General features: G+C 36.3%; 1 protein-coding gene across 7 annotated transcripts in view; it reads right to left on the minus strand.

The window, feature by feature from the left end:
* Positions 1 to 17,324, minus strand: part of ZC3H14 (zinc finger CCCH-type containing 14) — a 39,972-nt gene that overhangs the window by 21,677 nt on the left and 971 nt on the right. For 6 of the 7 annotated variants that reach the window (XM_082853670.1, XM_082853669.1, XM_082853673.1 and 3 more), the window contains exons 3-9: positions 12,572 to 12,686; positions 10,067 to 10,107; positions 9,396 to 9,591; positions 8,612 to 9,041; positions 7,912 to 8,072; positions 7,423 to 7,523; positions 6,032 to 6,187 (exon numbers count right to left, since the gene is read on the minus strand). In XM_082853670.1, coding sequence (XP_082709796.1) covers positions 6,032 to 6,187; positions 7,423 to 7,523; positions 7,912 to 8,072; positions 8,612 to 9,041; positions 9,396 to 9,591; positions 10,067 to 10,107; positions 12,572 to 12,686 — 1,200 coding nt within the window. The remainder of the gene's footprint in view (positions 1 to 6,031; positions 6,188 to 7,422; positions 7,524 to 7,911; positions 8,073 to 8,611; positions 9,042 to 9,395; positions 9,592 to 10,066; positions 10,108 to 12,571; positions 12,687 to 17,324) is intronic. The other variant, XM_082853671.1, reaches the window with a different exon arrangement.

The following is a 17,324-nucleotide window of genomic DNA, read 5'->3' on the forward strand; positions in this document are numbered from 1 at the left end:
CATAAACATTAGAAGCCTCAAGATAACGAAGTCACGCCTTCAAAGTTTTTTGAGGATCAGAATTCTGTACCTAGTCGAAGTATCAATCAAATACTTCCGATTTCTAAGGGCTCAAAAAATGTACCTCCCATATAAGTTTCTTCATGACGTGGTGACAAAACAGAAGACTATACTGAGAAGACAAAGTGGGATCCAGGAAATGCAGAGCAAACTCGGGGGAGGAGTAAATCCTGGGATGACAGCCTTGAACCAGACCTAGAGAGCAACCAGTGGGATGATCAGAAGAGGACAGAGGCTCTAGGAGGAAGGTACCTAAGAAAAAAGGGAAACCCAAAGATTTAATAGTATAAAATGATAGACCTTCAGACTATAATACAGGTAGGCAATGCAAGAAGGGGGAAAAAAAGAAGAATCAAAGAAAAACAAAACACTGTACATAAGGGGAAAAATGTAAACAACTCTAGGGAACCCCTAAATGAAGAACTCTAGAAGATGATGTAAACTTGGCCCTGAGAAGCATTTTGAGTCTTAATGATTTAAACACTGCTTACTGGTTCTCTACTTTTACAGTCAATCTACAAAGCATGGCAACTGTAACTAGAAAAACAGAACAAAATGTAAATTAGATCTTCAGCAATATAAAAGTACGGGTGACAGAATTTAGAAAGTGGGGGGATGAGAAAAGATGTATAAGAATTAAAGGACATAAATATCCTTAACTTTCAGGAGTCAAAATATACTGATACAGTTAATCAGACAAGAAATAGGTGTATTACTTAAAATTATAAAAGTAATCCGTAGATGAACTAAAAATAGTGAATTTACTACATGAGCTTGGAGGCAAGGAAAAGTGAGAGTTAGATACTGATATACTGTAGCAAGAAATCAAAACATAACATCTATAGTTGGTGAATTAAGAAACAGCGGTATAAGCATATTATTACAGACATGGAGAAAATGAAACAAAGTCATAAACAGAAGCATTTAAAAGTGGTGGCCTCCAGGAGAACCAGTGTGGAAAATAATGAAGCAAAGAATGTTACTTGTTACTCTAAATTGTTCTACACTATTTGATTATTTTCTAATCTATCAGCAGGTATTGCAATGATTTGTTTTGTTTTTCCAAATTTTCTATGGTGAGCATATATTTCATAATGTACCGTATTTTACTTTAAATATAAAATTTTATTTAACATATACCAAATAGGAAAAATAAAAGGAAATCCATGCCTAGACACATTGTAGTGAAACTGCAGAACATCAAAGACAGACAGAAGATCCTGAAAGCAGCCAGAAAAAGGACAGATCACCTACAAAGGAACAACAGACAATTAGAATAACAGAAGTCCACTCAACAACCATGGAAGCCAGAAGACAATGGCATAATATAAACAAGGTGATGAGAGCAAATAACTCTTGTTAACCTAGATTTGTGTATGCAGTAAAGCTAGCTACTGCACAAGAACAAGGAGAAATGAACACTCTTGTAGGTGAACAGACTCTTGGGGAAATTTACCACCAACAGACCTGTTCCAAAGAAACTTCCAAAGAATACACTTCAAAATACTTTAAAATACTGGAAAATGACAATCCCCAAATAACATTCAAGTGATATGAGAAAAAAAAAAACAATAAATATGTACGTAAATGTGAACAAACACTGCCTGGGTAAAACAGTAATGGTGCCCAATTTATCCATTAAAAAAAGGGCCAAAATGGAAACACTGGAAACATAATGTAAAGTCTGAGGGGGTAAAACTGGAGCTAAGGTATTCTAAAATCTATTTACTGTTTGGGGATGGGGTCAGAATATTAACTTCTGGAATATTAAATCTGTATGGTAAAATTTCAGTGGTAACCAATAAAAGAACAGAAACAGAGTTTAAAACAGTACAAAATAAAGGAGAGCTGGGCAACCAACAACAATTACAATAGTGATTAATGAATCTTTAAAAAAGACAAAAAAGATCAAAAAATGAAAGCAGGCAAATACAAACCAAAAAAAGGTGACAGAAACTAGTCCAACTCCATCAATAATTCTCATATATGTGAATGGTTTAAACTCATATAAAAGCAAGCTCAGACTGAATTTTAAAACAGTAATCTAGCTTTATGATAGTTAAGAGATACGTATGCCTAACAAGGTCAGAGAAGACTGAAAAATGCATGAAGCACGTATATATGAAGCAAATACTAACTAAATAGCTATATTAATATCAGACAAAACTGAGTTGAAGATAAAAGCATCATTTAGTACATAAAGGATTATAGATACAGATAAAAGGTTCAATTCATCAGGAAGATGTACCTTCCTGATTCAATTCATCAGGATAATTTTAAGTATATGTGCACCTAGTTTAATAGCCACAAAGTAACTGAAACAAAATCTACCAGAAGTACAGAGAAATGAAGACAAATTTGTCATCCTGACAGGCAATTTCAAAACCCTCTCAATCACCGATAAGTAGACCGAAAACTCAGCAAGGTCAAGATCTGAACAATATTAACTGGATAGCTTTGTCTACTAAATGCAAAATTCTCAATTCAACAATTAGAGTCCACTTTCTTCCAAAATGCACATGAAAGATGTACAAAACTGACTGCCTTAAGTCTTAACTATTTTCATAAGAGTATGTATTACACAGATCACATTATCGGACCACAGTACAACTAAGTCCATAGTATATAATTAAAAAGGTTAACAGACAAAACCCAAAACTTCCATATACTATGAATTAAAAACACTTTTAAATAACTTACAGGTCGAAGATGATCATAATGGGAATTAAAGATAATTCAAATGATAATGAAAAATGTATACATCAAAATTTGTGAGGGCTTCCCTGGTGGCGCAGTGGTTGAGAATCTGCCTGCCGATGCAGGGGGACACGGGTTTGTGCCCCAGTCTGGGAAGATTCCACATGCCGCAGAGCGGCTAGGCCCGTGGGCCATGGCTGCTGAGTCTGCGCGTCCGGAGCCTGTGCTCCACAATGGGAGAGGCCAACAGTGAGAGGCCCGCATACCGCAAAAAAAAAAAAAAAAATTGTGACATGCAGCAAAAATGGCATGTCAAGAGAATTTCATAGCTTAAATGTTTACATTTGCAAAATAAAAAGGACAGGCTAAGATAAATTAGTAAGAAAAATATAGATGGGTATATTAAAAATAAGAGCAGAAATCAATGAAATAGACAACACACCAAAAGAGAATCAATAAAGCCAGAATTGTTGTCATGATAAACCTTTGAAAAGACTGACAAAATACACTTCTAGTGACAGATTAACCCAAGACAAAAAGAGAAAAAGCAAAATATTTTGAGGTGGCTAGCCCAGTAAAACTACAGAGGTCAGAGAGATGAGAGAACACTATCAACAACTCATGCCAATACATGTGCATAGATTTTTAAAAACCTGTCACAGGGCTTCCCTGGTGGCACAGTGGTTAAGAATCCTCCTGCCAATGCAAGGGACACAGGTTCGAGCGCTGGTCAGGGAAGATCCCACATGCCGCGGAGCAACCAAGCCTGTGTGCCACAACTGCTAAGCCTGTGCTCTAGAGCCCGCAAGCCACAACTACTGAGCCTGCATGCCACAACTACTGAAGCCCGCGCGCCTAGAGCCTGTGCTCTGCACCAAGAGAAGCCAACACAGTTAGAAGCCCGCACATCGCAATGAAGAGTAGCCCCCGCTCGCCGCAACTAGAGAAAGCCCGCACGCAGCAACAAAGACCCAACTCAGCCAAGATAAATACATAAATAAATTAAAAAAAAAAAAAAACCCTGTCACAGACAAAGCTACAAAACAGTGAGTAAGCACACTAATTAATGACTTCGCAGTGTGTCACTTCACGCTTGCAAACAAATGGTACCGGTAAGAGTAGTAACAGTCCTCATCAGTAGAGATACTTGATACCTTTTCAGTTTTTTAACCTTTTACTTTAAAACAAAACGATGATATAGAAAGCCACACAAAAGTAAGCGTTTAATGAGTTCTTATAAGGCAAAACACCCTTATAACCACCATTCAGATCAAGAAAACAGACTATGTAAGCTACCCCACAAGCCCCACTTCATGTACTCCAATATAATCAGTCCTATTCAAAAGTAACCACCATACGCCTTTTATAGTAATATCTACAGTTTGTGATTTTATCACACAAGTGTATGTACCTAGACACTATAGATTAATCTTACCCCTTTTGTCTTTTAAGTCTTTTAATCTAGAATTCTCAGGCTGTTTGACCTATACAGTGCCCCAGAGAGGGTACTTTGCCTGTTGCACACTCATGGTGCAGCAATTAACATATTCCTCTGGCCTCTGTACTTCCTGCAAGCTGACTGCTGCATCAGAGGCTTGATCACTCAGGTTCAAATCCTCTGGCAAGACTAAGGTAGTGTTTTATTCTTTCATTGGGAGGCACAAAATGGCTGATTTTCACTTTAAAAACCATTTTAGTAGCCATTATCAGTGCCTAGATTCATTAATTCACTGTTAGTTGGGAAAAACCACTAGAATTCTATCATTTTGTTTTCACTTCTTAGCTAGAATAATTTTAAAAGATGCTTCCTTCATCTACTATATCACAAGGGGTAGCAAACATTTTCTATTTTAAATTCTGTGGGCTTTATGGTCTGTTGCAACTATTCAACTCTGTGGTTGTAGTATAAAAGCAGCCACAGACAATACATAAACAAATGGGCATAGTTTACTTCCAATAAAACTTCACTTACAAAAACAAGTACTAACTCCTATACTACTTTGATACCCAGTGGTACCATCCTTAAAGGAAAGACAGCATAAATGCTCAATTATTTTATTTCTCTGGTTTCCAAGACAATGAATTAGTATCTATTATCCTCCAAAAGGACCGACTATTTACTTAAAAATGCCATCATGAAATCACAGATTCAAAACCGTTTGACAGACTTCAATTCACTGGAAATCCTTACTAAAGCTCAAATCCCAGTTTCCAACTACTCTTCACAAATTGGCCCAGTTAGTACCTACTGGCTACTTTAAGGGTTTTCCCATTTTCAGGTCCATGATTTATTGGAACTGCACATAATGCTGACACAGCAAATTGCACACCATAGTCAAAGACTTCTTTAAAAAAAGAGAGAACAGACAAATATAAGATGGAATCGTTAAGGCTTCACAAAACAAGTAAATTTGAGATGAACCTGGAACAATTTAAAGGACACAGCTGAGGAGGAATGAAAAAATGTATTCCAGCACTGTAAAAGTATTAAGTCATGACGAGCATACAGTTTTGGTGGGGTTTTTTAATCAGATCTCAGTAGAAGAGGAAAAGAACTAGACTCTTTCCTGATGGGAACAGAAGAAACAGGTTGGAGAGCAGTGGAGAAGGGCTGGGCAGGCCCAGGGACCAGAAGCTGCCTAAAGGCCAAGCTGATGACATCAGTCCTAGATAATGCACAGTAGGAAGAGAAGCTATAAATGCTCTCACAGAAGAGTCACATGATCAGCGTCACACTTCAGACAGGAGAGTCTGTGCAAGAGTTGGGGGTGGGAGGTTGAGAGAAAGGAAGCAGAAAGATCAGCTGGAAGTATGTCAGGCACAAGGGGATAAAGTAGTATCACTGGGACAATAAGGCAGTTCTGGCAGGTCAGAGACAGGATGCTCAGAGAGGGGAGATTTAAAGATTTCAAGTTCAAGAGAAGAGGGGTAGGATTAACAAAAAGAAGAAAAGGAAGAATGTAGGTATCTATGTATCTTTAAGTAGAAGCTTTCTAAAGACTGGCAATTATTAATGCTAGGTGACTGGGTTCATGGGAATTCATTGCACTATTCTCTCCACTTCTGAGAACACTAAAAATTTCCCTAATGATAAGATTTAAATTCTAAAAAGTGTAGGTACAGACTTTCCTCATGGTCCCTTGTTCTATTTGGGGGCCTATTAATAAGCCCTTTTCTCATAGTATAACCAACATTTCATAAATACCCACTGGAAAATACTTAATGCCTCATGAAAAAAGTGTAATAGGCAATGAAATATCATTTAAATTATTACCTTGACTTTTGTCTATATTATCTCCTTTTGTTTCCTCTTCTTTAATGGGGGAACTCATTCTGGGGGCCCTGCTTTGCCCCTGGACCATTTCTGCTAGCAATTCTTCTTGAGAAGTTCGAGTTCTGGGGGCAACTGGAAGTGTCTGTTTCTGTGAGACTTTTATATAAAAAGCAAAAAAGATGGAAATCCAAATGAAGTAATATTTCAAAACTCAACAGTGAATATCATATTAAATATAAATGCCTCCTTGGGTTTAGAATATGAGGAGTTAGAAACAATTCATAGACACCTCATTTTTCCTTATAATATTCTATGACTCAGTTACCCATACTTATGTAAACAACATTTATACATTTTAAACTACATGCCATAAATACACTGCAGCACACATGTATTCATTTTTAACCAAATGTAGTCTGGGTTCTGCCTCATGGTTCTATAACAATTTCAAACTGTAATCTAGATAACCTAGGTGAAGAAAGAATTTCAATGCTATCTCTCAAAAAACTTGGAAAACTCTCCAATGACAAAAGCAGGAAATTAAGGTCACAGTGATAAGTCTGAATTTCTCATCATTGTAAACACTCAATATTGCTGACAGACCAAACAAGAAAATGTAAACAGATGAACTGTTATGTCAAGTGTTGGCCTTTGCCTGATAATCCTTACCCTATAAGCCAAAAGCTGTTTATGTTCAGGGTTAAATTAGGGATGAGGAGAAGCAAGGGGACAGGTGACGATCAGGCTCAAAAGTTGCTAGCTTACAGTTTATTTCACTTTAGAAAGCGGTCATATAAAAAGATGCAAAGGAGAATAGAAAAGCAGAACAATGCGAAAAGAACAGTCATCAAATCCATAGCAAAAATAAAATTTAAAAATTTAGAGTGGGTAATCATCACAGCTTATTAACAGAAAATTTTACATATTGGCTATAGCACATGGGGCACAGAGTAATGGGTTCTACTGAGAGGAAAGAAACCAACCTGTTCATATACTAGACAAATTTTTCTAATTTCAGGCTCTTAATATTTTCAAATTTTGCTCCCTTTTAAATAACATAAGTTCATATCTAATGTTGACTCTAATGCTATAAATATGAAAAGTCTCATATTTATCAAAACTCCCTTTAAGATTTCCGTTATATATTTCACATACATTAGAAAGAGGGAGTAAAAGGCATTACAGTTGCTCAGAGAACTAAGTTCCACTGACAGTCGGGAAAGCTTCTCAAACTGGTCAAATCTCCTTTTAATCATTCTCTGAACCTCACCTTGGTCCTGACATCTGGCAGGCATCTGTATTTTATCACAACTTGAGGAGCAATCATCTATAGCTTACTCAAGACTTACAGAAATCTCTTACTTAATGTCAACATAATACATTTAAATTACCTGCAGAGTAGTTAGTTGTTTTTGTTACGGATTCTTGAGCTTCAGATATAGCCTTCAAAATTAGATTCTTGTTAGCTTGTTTGGAAGGTGGAAGTGAAGGTCTAAAGAAGTTAAGAAAGGTATACTGATTAAATTTTAGATTTGAGTTCTTTACATGCTAGCCATCCATTATACCTTTACTACAGCCTTCTCTTAGGTTTGGAACAAACTAGCTGTAGTTTTTAGGAAATGCCAACTGGATGAGAACCTTATAACTTTTTAAAATAATGAATTTGGATCAACCTTCCTCCCACCCATATTACAGTTTTTAATATTCTTTGCAATCTTCTCCAATTTTAGGCAACTTCTCTTTCATTAATAGAAGTGTTACTCAAAAACCAATGGAAAAGTCTTACATGGTATTAAATTTATATTTTCATGATACCCTCTTCAAGGAACCCAGAAGACTCCACCAGGCGATGAAAAATTAATGTAGACATGTTCGGGTACCTCCGTTCAGGTTTTGCTGGCACTGACACACTGCTGGAGATGCTTCCTGTACGGGACCCACAATCATCATCTTCCTCCTCCTCTTCTCCATCATGATTGAATTTTTTTACTTTAACAACTGAACTTACCACAGGCAACTTTCTCTTCCGAAAGTTTTCTTCCTGCAATCAGATAAATTTCCACTTACCTAGTCTCAGAAAATAAAATTCTACTACAGAATACTTGCTTCTTTTCAAGAAAACGCCAAGCACATTAAGAATTCATGGGCTATTTCCCTGGTTTCTTATAAAAATACAAGTAATATCTCCAATAGCCAACCTTTAGCTAAAACAAAACCCAGTGCTTTAATTCATTTATAAACAGCAGCATATAGCACTGTTGAGGAAACCAATAAAATGGAGTTACTCAATTGTTTACTGGCAGCTGCTGTGAAGGATCTAATACTGACCTAAAATCCTCGCAAAATGATAAGGTAAGGTTAAAGCTATCTCAACTGTTAGCATCCAGGAAAGTAAACAAGATGTAGAGTATCTGTAGCCAGTTGTGGAGAGGAAAATCTGACTGATGTATTATGTTGAGCAGCACAGAAATCAGTTTAAAACAAACTTGCAGTATGTGTTTAGTTATTCCATGTACAATTTAGCATTAAGAACTGACAATTTTCAGCCTAATGAGTCAGAATTTAAAAGTATATACAAACCTCAATGCTCATCTTTTCTGAGCTGTTTCTGAAGAAGGGACTATAAGTCTCTTCTAAGCTGTTAAGCACTTCTGGTTCACACAAACGTCCTGTTTCATATATCCGGCTAGTCTGAATATCGAGTTGCTTGGCAGCATGAATACTGTTTTGCTGCTGTTGAAACTGCAACCTGTTTAAATGAGCACCACTGTCTGCATTTCGACTTGCAGGTGGTCGATAAATTTCAATAGAAGGGCGAGAAGAACCATACGTAAGTGTCACTGTAGGTTTTTTCTGAGATAAGGGATTCTCCTGCACAAAATTGAGATCTTCATCAATGAGATCATCTGGTTCTGGCTTAATATCAATCACATCTTCAGAGGGTGCTGGCTCCCTCAAAGGTTTCACTGTTGACATTAGTCGGGTTGCAGCTCCATCATCATAAGTCTGTCTGTTAAAAAGGAAAACAAAACCAAAAAGGGTGTGTTACCAATTTAGAGCAGTATCTTCAACTCTTCAAAGGATATTTAGATACATCTTAATGAAAAAGTATGGATAATCCCTTTATGTAGTCCATTAAAAACTACTTTGAAATTGCATTCTTTTTTTTAAACTTTGACTTACTACATTTTATATAAAAGGTAATCATACTTTGGACTTATCCTTCATTATTTTATTCAAAAAAACTGCTCATGACCACCTCATTTCCAAAAATTTCTGAAAACAGCAATTTAAAGACATACTAACTAATGTAAATGTCACATACACACACCCACCTGCCCACAGGTCTACACAAGACTCTTACCTGACATTAGTAGCCTTCTGCTCCTGTGAACTTGTAGAAACCCTAGATTCTCTTTTTTCAGGTCTAGTGCTAGAAACTGCAAGAGGTGGCACTGCAGCTTCATGCCTTCTCTCATCTCCTCGACTGAAACTGCTCTTGTTTGAAGGTACATTACTATCAAAGATGTTGGTATCGGAAGACTTTAGACTAGAGGGGTCTAGAAAGAAAAACACACAGTCCCTTGAAGCTATTTTTATTACTTTGAACCTTCCCCTTCTTCACTACCAATTTTAAAGCAATAAATATGTGTTCTTCCACAACATTTTTAACGGGTGAATATTATTCCATACATAGTGATATAATAATATATCTAATTTATTATTACTGGACTTTTAATTTTCAATTATAAAACACTGAAATATCCTTGAAGCTAAATCATTGCACACATCCATAATTATTTCCTTAGAATAAATTGCATACTTTCCCTTCTCTTGTTCAAATCACCTTCGAATTATATTAAGTTTATTGCTTTTAAATTCATAAAAATGTGGGCTTCCTCAAAAACTTCAAATGAACTACCATTTTCAAATTTATGGGTTTTTTCCCCAAAGCAGTATAAGTGACTTCAGAAAAACGATCATATGCTATAGCAAATTCCAAAAACACTCACACATCATCTTTATGAACCTTACCAGTTGTTACAGAACGAAGTTTATCTAATACACCATGAAGCCTAAAAGAAAAAAACCAAAAAAGTTAAAGCTTCTGTTAATCAAGAAACATTGGATTTCAACTGTCACTCTAAATTTGATGACATTTTAGATCTAGTCTTCAGATAAACACTGACAGATGGTACTGAATGGAATTTAATGGATAAATAGTATTAAAATTAAGTTTTACATTTTTTTTAAAAAGGCTGTACATGAATATTGTAGAATAATCAAAAATCTTATTTTTTCATCACTATTTTCAACACCTAGCCTCTGCAAAAATAAGGGCAATGATTATCATCTGACCACACAGCGCTGATCCACAAAGAATATCATTCTGTTTCAAAAGAATTAAAGATTCAAGGTAGATAAAAGAAGATAAAATACCATAAACGTAAAGTAACATTATTAAAATTGTTTTAAGCACAGTTTAAATTTATTTTTTATCTACTTAGATGGTTTCTGGAAGAACTTTATCCTGAGAGGTGAAAAAACTTTAAAAATAACCTCAAAATATACTATATCACTTCATTATAACTACTGTTTTCAAAACTAATGCTGTAAACAAGCCACAACCTTAATTATAATATAACCTATTTTAGTAGTTATGTACAAGGCAAAACTGTCTTACAATCCTTCCAGGAGGCCAGGCATCCTAAAAACACCAGAAATATCTCATTATAATAATGTTTCACCCAGAACCCAGTCACATGCCACTATCCCCTAGGATACAGTTATTGCAGGGCTCCAAAGAATCAGAATAGTCTGTTTGTGGCGGGTGTAAATGAACACTTAAGAAAGCAAAGTGTCAAAACAGAGACACCATCACTTTTATCAGTACATGGTGAAGAATAAAATTTATGGCAAGATGAAAGAGTTGAATTAATGTGATTTTAAATTCAAATTCAGTTGGCAGTCTGCTTATGTAAGAAATTTGTCTAAAGTACTCCCTCAAGTTATCTGAGAAAGGATCTACTAGGTCAATGTCCCATATTACGTTACTGGGACTCAAAGTGATCCAAATGTTGAACCAAAAGTCTAGTCATAAAAAACGTACATGCAACAAAACAAGTACCTGGACCGCTGAAGCATTTTAAAAAAAAAAAAAAAAGCAGTACTCTTGATAATGGTAATTTCCCCAGTCAAAAGCACCATGATCTCTCTTCTTTTGGTAAACTCTGGGGACAAACCATAATAAGTGGGTTAGGTCACCCACACTGTAGGAGTGTATGTACCAAAACATTTAAGGACCAACCACTGCACTCAATGTTCTTCAAAAATGTGTAATATAAACCCAGAGAATTCTGTGTGGAATTTCAAGAAAGCTTCACTGGAGTTATAAAGGATACAGTTTCCCATTGGGGCCAAAATGCCTTTAAGACAAACTTTGGTTTAAAGGCAAGTTAACCAGTTTCATATCCCTCCTTATTGCCTATCTGGTCTCCCAGTCTCTTGCCATTCAAATTAAGCAGGCCACTGCTCATGCAACTTTTGCTCCATCTATCAACTTGTGCTGCAACTGGTGGTTCCCAGTGAGGACCTTTATATGATCCTTCCTGCTCTGTTCTCAGCCACATCGTTACCCTCCCCCAGCTCTCACTCTACCTCAAACCTGGTACCAGAACCTGGCCTGCCTTCATAAATTAAATCTCATGCTTTTAGTCAGTATTCTCAACCAAAGGAATATGTGGTTTGAAAAAGGACACTGGAAATTAAAATACTGATTTATATTTGAACACAAAGTTGCCTATTTCAAAATTCCAGACTTCAAAAAGCTCCAAACTGGGCTTCCCTGGTGGCGCAGTGGTTGAGAGTCCGCCTGCTGATGCAGGGGACACGGGTTCGTGCCCCGGTCCGGGAAGATCCCATGTGCCGCGGAGCGGCTGGGCCCGTGAGCCATGGCCGCTGAGCCTGCGCGTCCGGAGACTGTGTTCCGCGACAGGAGAGGCCACAACAGTGAGAGGCCCGCGTACCACCAAAAAAAAAAAAAAAAAAAGCTCCAAACTAAAAAATTGATTTGAAATTTTGTCAAAAAACCATGCCTCCTAAGTTAGCTGACTGAAGAAAGCAATTCAGGAAGTCAACCCAGTCCAAAAAACATCTATAACTGGTTTTGGTGGAGGGAAAGGAATGATAACATGCTGAAGTTTACAAAAGAAACGTATTAACTACAGTCAACACATACTAAGGACTTGTTATGGGCCAGGCACAGCTGTGAGCACATTACATGTATTAGCTATTTAATTTTCACAACCACCCTATAAAGGTGATTTACGATACCCATTTTGCAGACGGAGAAACAAAGGAAAGAGGCAGATCCAGGATTCAACCTTGGCAGTCTGGCTCCAGAGGCTGTGCTCTCAACACTCACAACCTGCCTCACAACACTGAATCTGACTCTCCTCTCAAGAACCTCTTTTCAGACAGAACACCTACTCTTGACTTGAGCCAAACTTTGGTCTGAGGGGTAAATATTCAGAAACATACCATACGGTGAATCGAATTGTGTTGTTCCCTAGAAACAGGGACAGGTCCTCTGTCATTTGGTCCTGACTTTTCTTGTTGGCCACCATCACCATAATGTAATCAGGAAGTTCTTCATCTATTTAAAAGGAAAAGTATATAAAAACTTTTTATGCTTTCCTTAATATTTTCTTCTACTTGAAGCTGATGTGCTTGAAAATATAGATGTAGTTCTAAGAATGTCAGCTCTAGTGGAATTATGCTGGACAAAAAGTATAGCTTTCTTTCTCTTTATTCCATAAGTATTTCAATTACTAGAAGAACAGGAACTAGGAATAACTAATAAATATTTACATAACTAGATATTCTGAATTACGGTATCAAACTTGAGAGTGCATTCATTTCCTTTAATCTTTTTTAATAATGCTCATTAACTTCAGAAAAGCTTCCAGAAAGCATACTGGACATTTCTCAAGAATAATACTGAGTTTTGTTCAGTTTTGTGCGTGTTTGTTTCAAAATGACACTCATTTCTCAAGGAACACCTTTATCCTTGGTAAAGGCAGATTTTAATTAGGGTAACAAACTTGCAGCAACATCAAATAAACTAAAACCACCCCAAAATTATACATCATTTAAAAAATTTAATCTTAAGATTAGTTAAATGATTTCTACTCAACTCACTGTTTCATTCTTATACCCTCCTAACAGTGAATTATGAGGGTGAGGTCTAGGACCAAAAACAAACAAAAAAACCCCAAAGCAAAAGCAAAAGCTATTTATCAGGAACTTTGATCCCTACCAAAAAAAATTCCTTTAGATTCTTTAATACCTTAAATATTCACAACATTTCTATGTAGGCAGAAAGGTTCATTTCAGAACTACTATCAGACATTTGTTTCAAGAAGAAATATCAAAAATCCAGTTCAAGAAAAGCACAAATACACTAAAGCCCTATCTACAAATGGAAACAGAGAAATCAGAATACTTGCTAGAAGCATGCAATTCAATGTGAGGAGATAAAAGAACAAGCAGCCAGTCATTTGTTATTTTCTTTGTAAAGTATCAAAAGGCTCCACTGCTTTCTGGCAACTTTAGTAAATAAGCCTCACAGCTTATTTACACAAAGTGTCCCTACCATGGGCTGCCATTGGTAACCCAGGAAAGGAAAACAAAGTTGGGGTGCTTTGGCAGTCTTGACAGTTTTTCTCCCTCATAATGTCAGTAATGAAAACAAATAGGCTGTGCTTTCTGACACTATATATTAGTTTGCATTTTATAAAATTTTATGTAAATGAGGTCAGCAGTTGCTCTGGTACAGGGTGGGGACAAGGACAGACGGTAGGGAAGGATACAAAAGAGCCCCAGGAAAACACAAAAGGAAACTTTTGGAAGTGATGGATATGTTCATTAGCTTGATTATGGTACATACATATCAAGACATAGCAAACTGTAAATAGGTGGAGTTTATAACAATTATATTTCAACAAGGCTGTTAGAAATTCATAACATCGTTCTCTCAGTAGACACAAAATGAGAAATAAGAATCTAATGAAAACTAACGTGTTTCTGGGACTTCCTTGGCAGTCCAGTGGTTAGGACTCAGTGCTTCAATCCCTGGTTGGGAACTAAGATCCCGCAAGCCTTGTGGCACGGCCAAAAAATAAATAAAATAAAGTGTTCATGATACATTCCTACAGAATTCTAATAGCATTCTCAAGTTCATCTGAAATCTATGTACTGAAAAACAGTAAAATGTTGACGGTTCCTGCAAGTTCATACTTCCTAAAATGTGAATTTAAGACTGCTCTGAATTATAACTGCCATCTCACTAAAGTACTCCATTTTAAACAAACACAAATGAAACCGTATCAACTCTTAACAAACCGCTGCTCATCTTTATATCCCACTCAATGCCTTGAAAATAGATATTCAAATATTTACTAAAGAATTGTTTCCATAAAAAGGTTTCCAGTACTTCAGCACAAAGAAAGGGACTAGAAAGTCACCCTTTTCAGAAGGACAATGATGCCTATACATTCAAATAATTAGGTAGCTAACTGTAAACAAATAATGTATATTTCAAATAGTCTAATGGTGATCCCTGTTTACCCACTTAATCAACATTTATGAAAATATCTGGTGCTCTGCTAGGCCACTGAGACACAACCAATATGAAGTCTCTGCCCTCAAGAAACTTCCAGTCAAGAAGTAGAGGCAAACAAGTTGAGAAGCTGTGCTAATATGTTAACAGCTGGGACAGATGAGTTCAAGAGGAGCATACGGGAGTGACTCCTATCCTTCTGTTCACTCACCAAGTTTCTATTATGAAGCAACCATAATAGAAACATCAACGATCCAGAAGACCTGAGTTCTTGGGTCTTAAATCTGCTGCTGACCAGCTGTATTTAGCCCTCCCAAGACTCCATTTCTTTATTTGTAAAAAAGTAAATTACCTGCCATCCCCACTCCAGCATTGTGTTCAGGTACAAATAGAACTCTATGAAAATATTTTGAAAACTATAAAATACATGATATCTTTACTACAATTACACTTCCCATTGGACTTCGTCAAGCTTGTAACCAGGTTTTTAATATTAATAGGCTCAAAATTCTTGGTTTGAGGTTTCTGATAAATGATAGGAATCATCAGATTGAATTTAGACCCAAGTAATATGTGTTTATGTTTTCATGTGCTAGAATTACTAAAGTTCTCACTGTAGGTTTTCTGTGGATTTCTTTTTGACCCAAAACAAGTTCTTGGCACAAAGCTGGCATCCATTAAATGTTGAATGAATAAAAGAATAAACAATCCTGGTTCAGCTTCATCTTTAACCTGTGAGCCTCAATTTTCTTATCTGTTAGTCTTACAACAATCCTGACAACAAATAATTAGTATGTGGCAAACTACCATCTGGTCTCAGGCCCCCCTTTACACTACTGAAAATTACTGATGATCCCAAACAGCTTTTATTCATGTGCGTATAGCTACTGATATTTACCATACTAGAAACTGCAACTCAGAATTTTTAGATTTCTTAATTCGTTTAAAATAATACACCTATCCCATAAACAATAAACCTGTTTTATGTTGTTCTAAAAAAAGAATGTGAAGAAAATCTGGTCTCACACAGGTATGCAACGGGAAAAGGGGTATTTTAGTACCCTTTTCAGATAATGTGGATATTCTCCTGTGATACTACACCAAAACTCAACGAGTGGTAGTTTCTTGAAGGTAAGCAACAATACTGAATCTAAAAACTGTATCAATGACCTTTCTGTACTCTGTTACATGAAAATCCATTGATCCATCCTGCACTTTTAATGGATCTTTCTTATCCCTGTACAGTTTAAAAACATTCATGCATTGGTCATTTGAAAAATTACTGGTTCAATGAGCTAAACAAACCACTGGCATACGGATACATTTCATTATACAGTATAGAAGAACCATTTGCTAATATCACCACGCTGTCAAATTTATGGAGGAAGACAAATTTTCCAAAATTCTGATTTTCATTTGAAAGCTCAACTTTGTCATTGGCAACAAACTTTACTAGTTCTTTACCTTTGCTCACTTTCAGGAAAATGTCTGCCAAAAATCCAAATTATGTAACTAGCCCGTTAGTCTTTCTTAGAAGTTAAAAATGATGTTCCAAAGGGTAAAAGGGGGGAGGGGGATGGATAAATTAGGAGTATGTGATTAACAGATACAAATTACCATAATAAAACAGATATGCAAGAAGGACTTACTGTATAGCAAAAGGAACTGTATTCAATATTTTTTAACAGCTTATAACGGAAAACAATCTGAAAAAAGTACATATATATGTAAAACTGAATCACTTTGCTGTACACTTAAAACTAACACAATATTGTAAATCAACTAAACTTTAAAAAATAGTTCCAAAAAAAAAAAGAAAAAAAAATTCCATGAAAAAGGTGGCTAGGTCAGTTCTCAACTCAATCACACAAATTCTTTGCCTTAAGACAACCCATCATGCTTCAGTATGGCAGAAGTACTATGAGTACTTCCTATTTCCTAACACCACATATTAAAAAGATGTAGTCAGGGTCAGGGTTTAAAAAAATATTTTACTTCATCACTTACATTCATAAATGAAACTGGCCTCTTTTTTTTTTTTCTTTGTAATTGCAAGTGGAAGGGTGGTGAAGAATACGATAACTTCTTGTAAAGTTTGGTGTGAGATACTGATTCGGGCTAAGGTACCAGCAGTTTTACTCACCACTTTTGCACAGTCCAAATGTCAGCACAGTGAAAATGGCAAATACCCTGTCAGTATTAATATGAAAATAGTTTTGACTTCAGAGACCCTTGGGGTCTCCCACACCTGGAGAACCACTATCATAAGTGGTAGCTATTATTTTTACAGGAGGCACCAGCTTTGGAGCCAAACAGACGCAGGTCTCAATCCATAAAACCTTGCTCAAGCCAAGCACCCAAAGCCTGTTTCCCTGCTTGTACAACTGGGGATATTACCACTTACCTTCCAGTGTTCTCCTGGGGATTATCGTGACCTAATGCATATACGACAATAATTAAGCACAGTGCCTGGCCCAGAGTAAACACTCAAGTTATAATTTATAAAAAAAAAAAAAGAAAAAAGACACATTACCATCGGGAAGTAACAAAAAAAGGGGCAGGAAAAATAAAGAGATCTGAAAATAAAACTCACTGAACCACGAGAGAGGTAAATGCCAGACAGCATCATTCACATGCAAAATAATAATTCTGAAAAATGAAGTTCAAGAGGAA

Source organism: Leucopleurus acutus (assembly GCF_964270905.1).
Source record: "Leucopleurus acutus genome assembly, chromosome: 1".
In the NCBI taxonomy this organism is placed as follows: domain Eukaryota; kingdom Metazoa; phylum Chordata; class Mammalia; order Artiodactyla; family Delphinidae; genus Leucopleurus; species Leucopleurus acutus.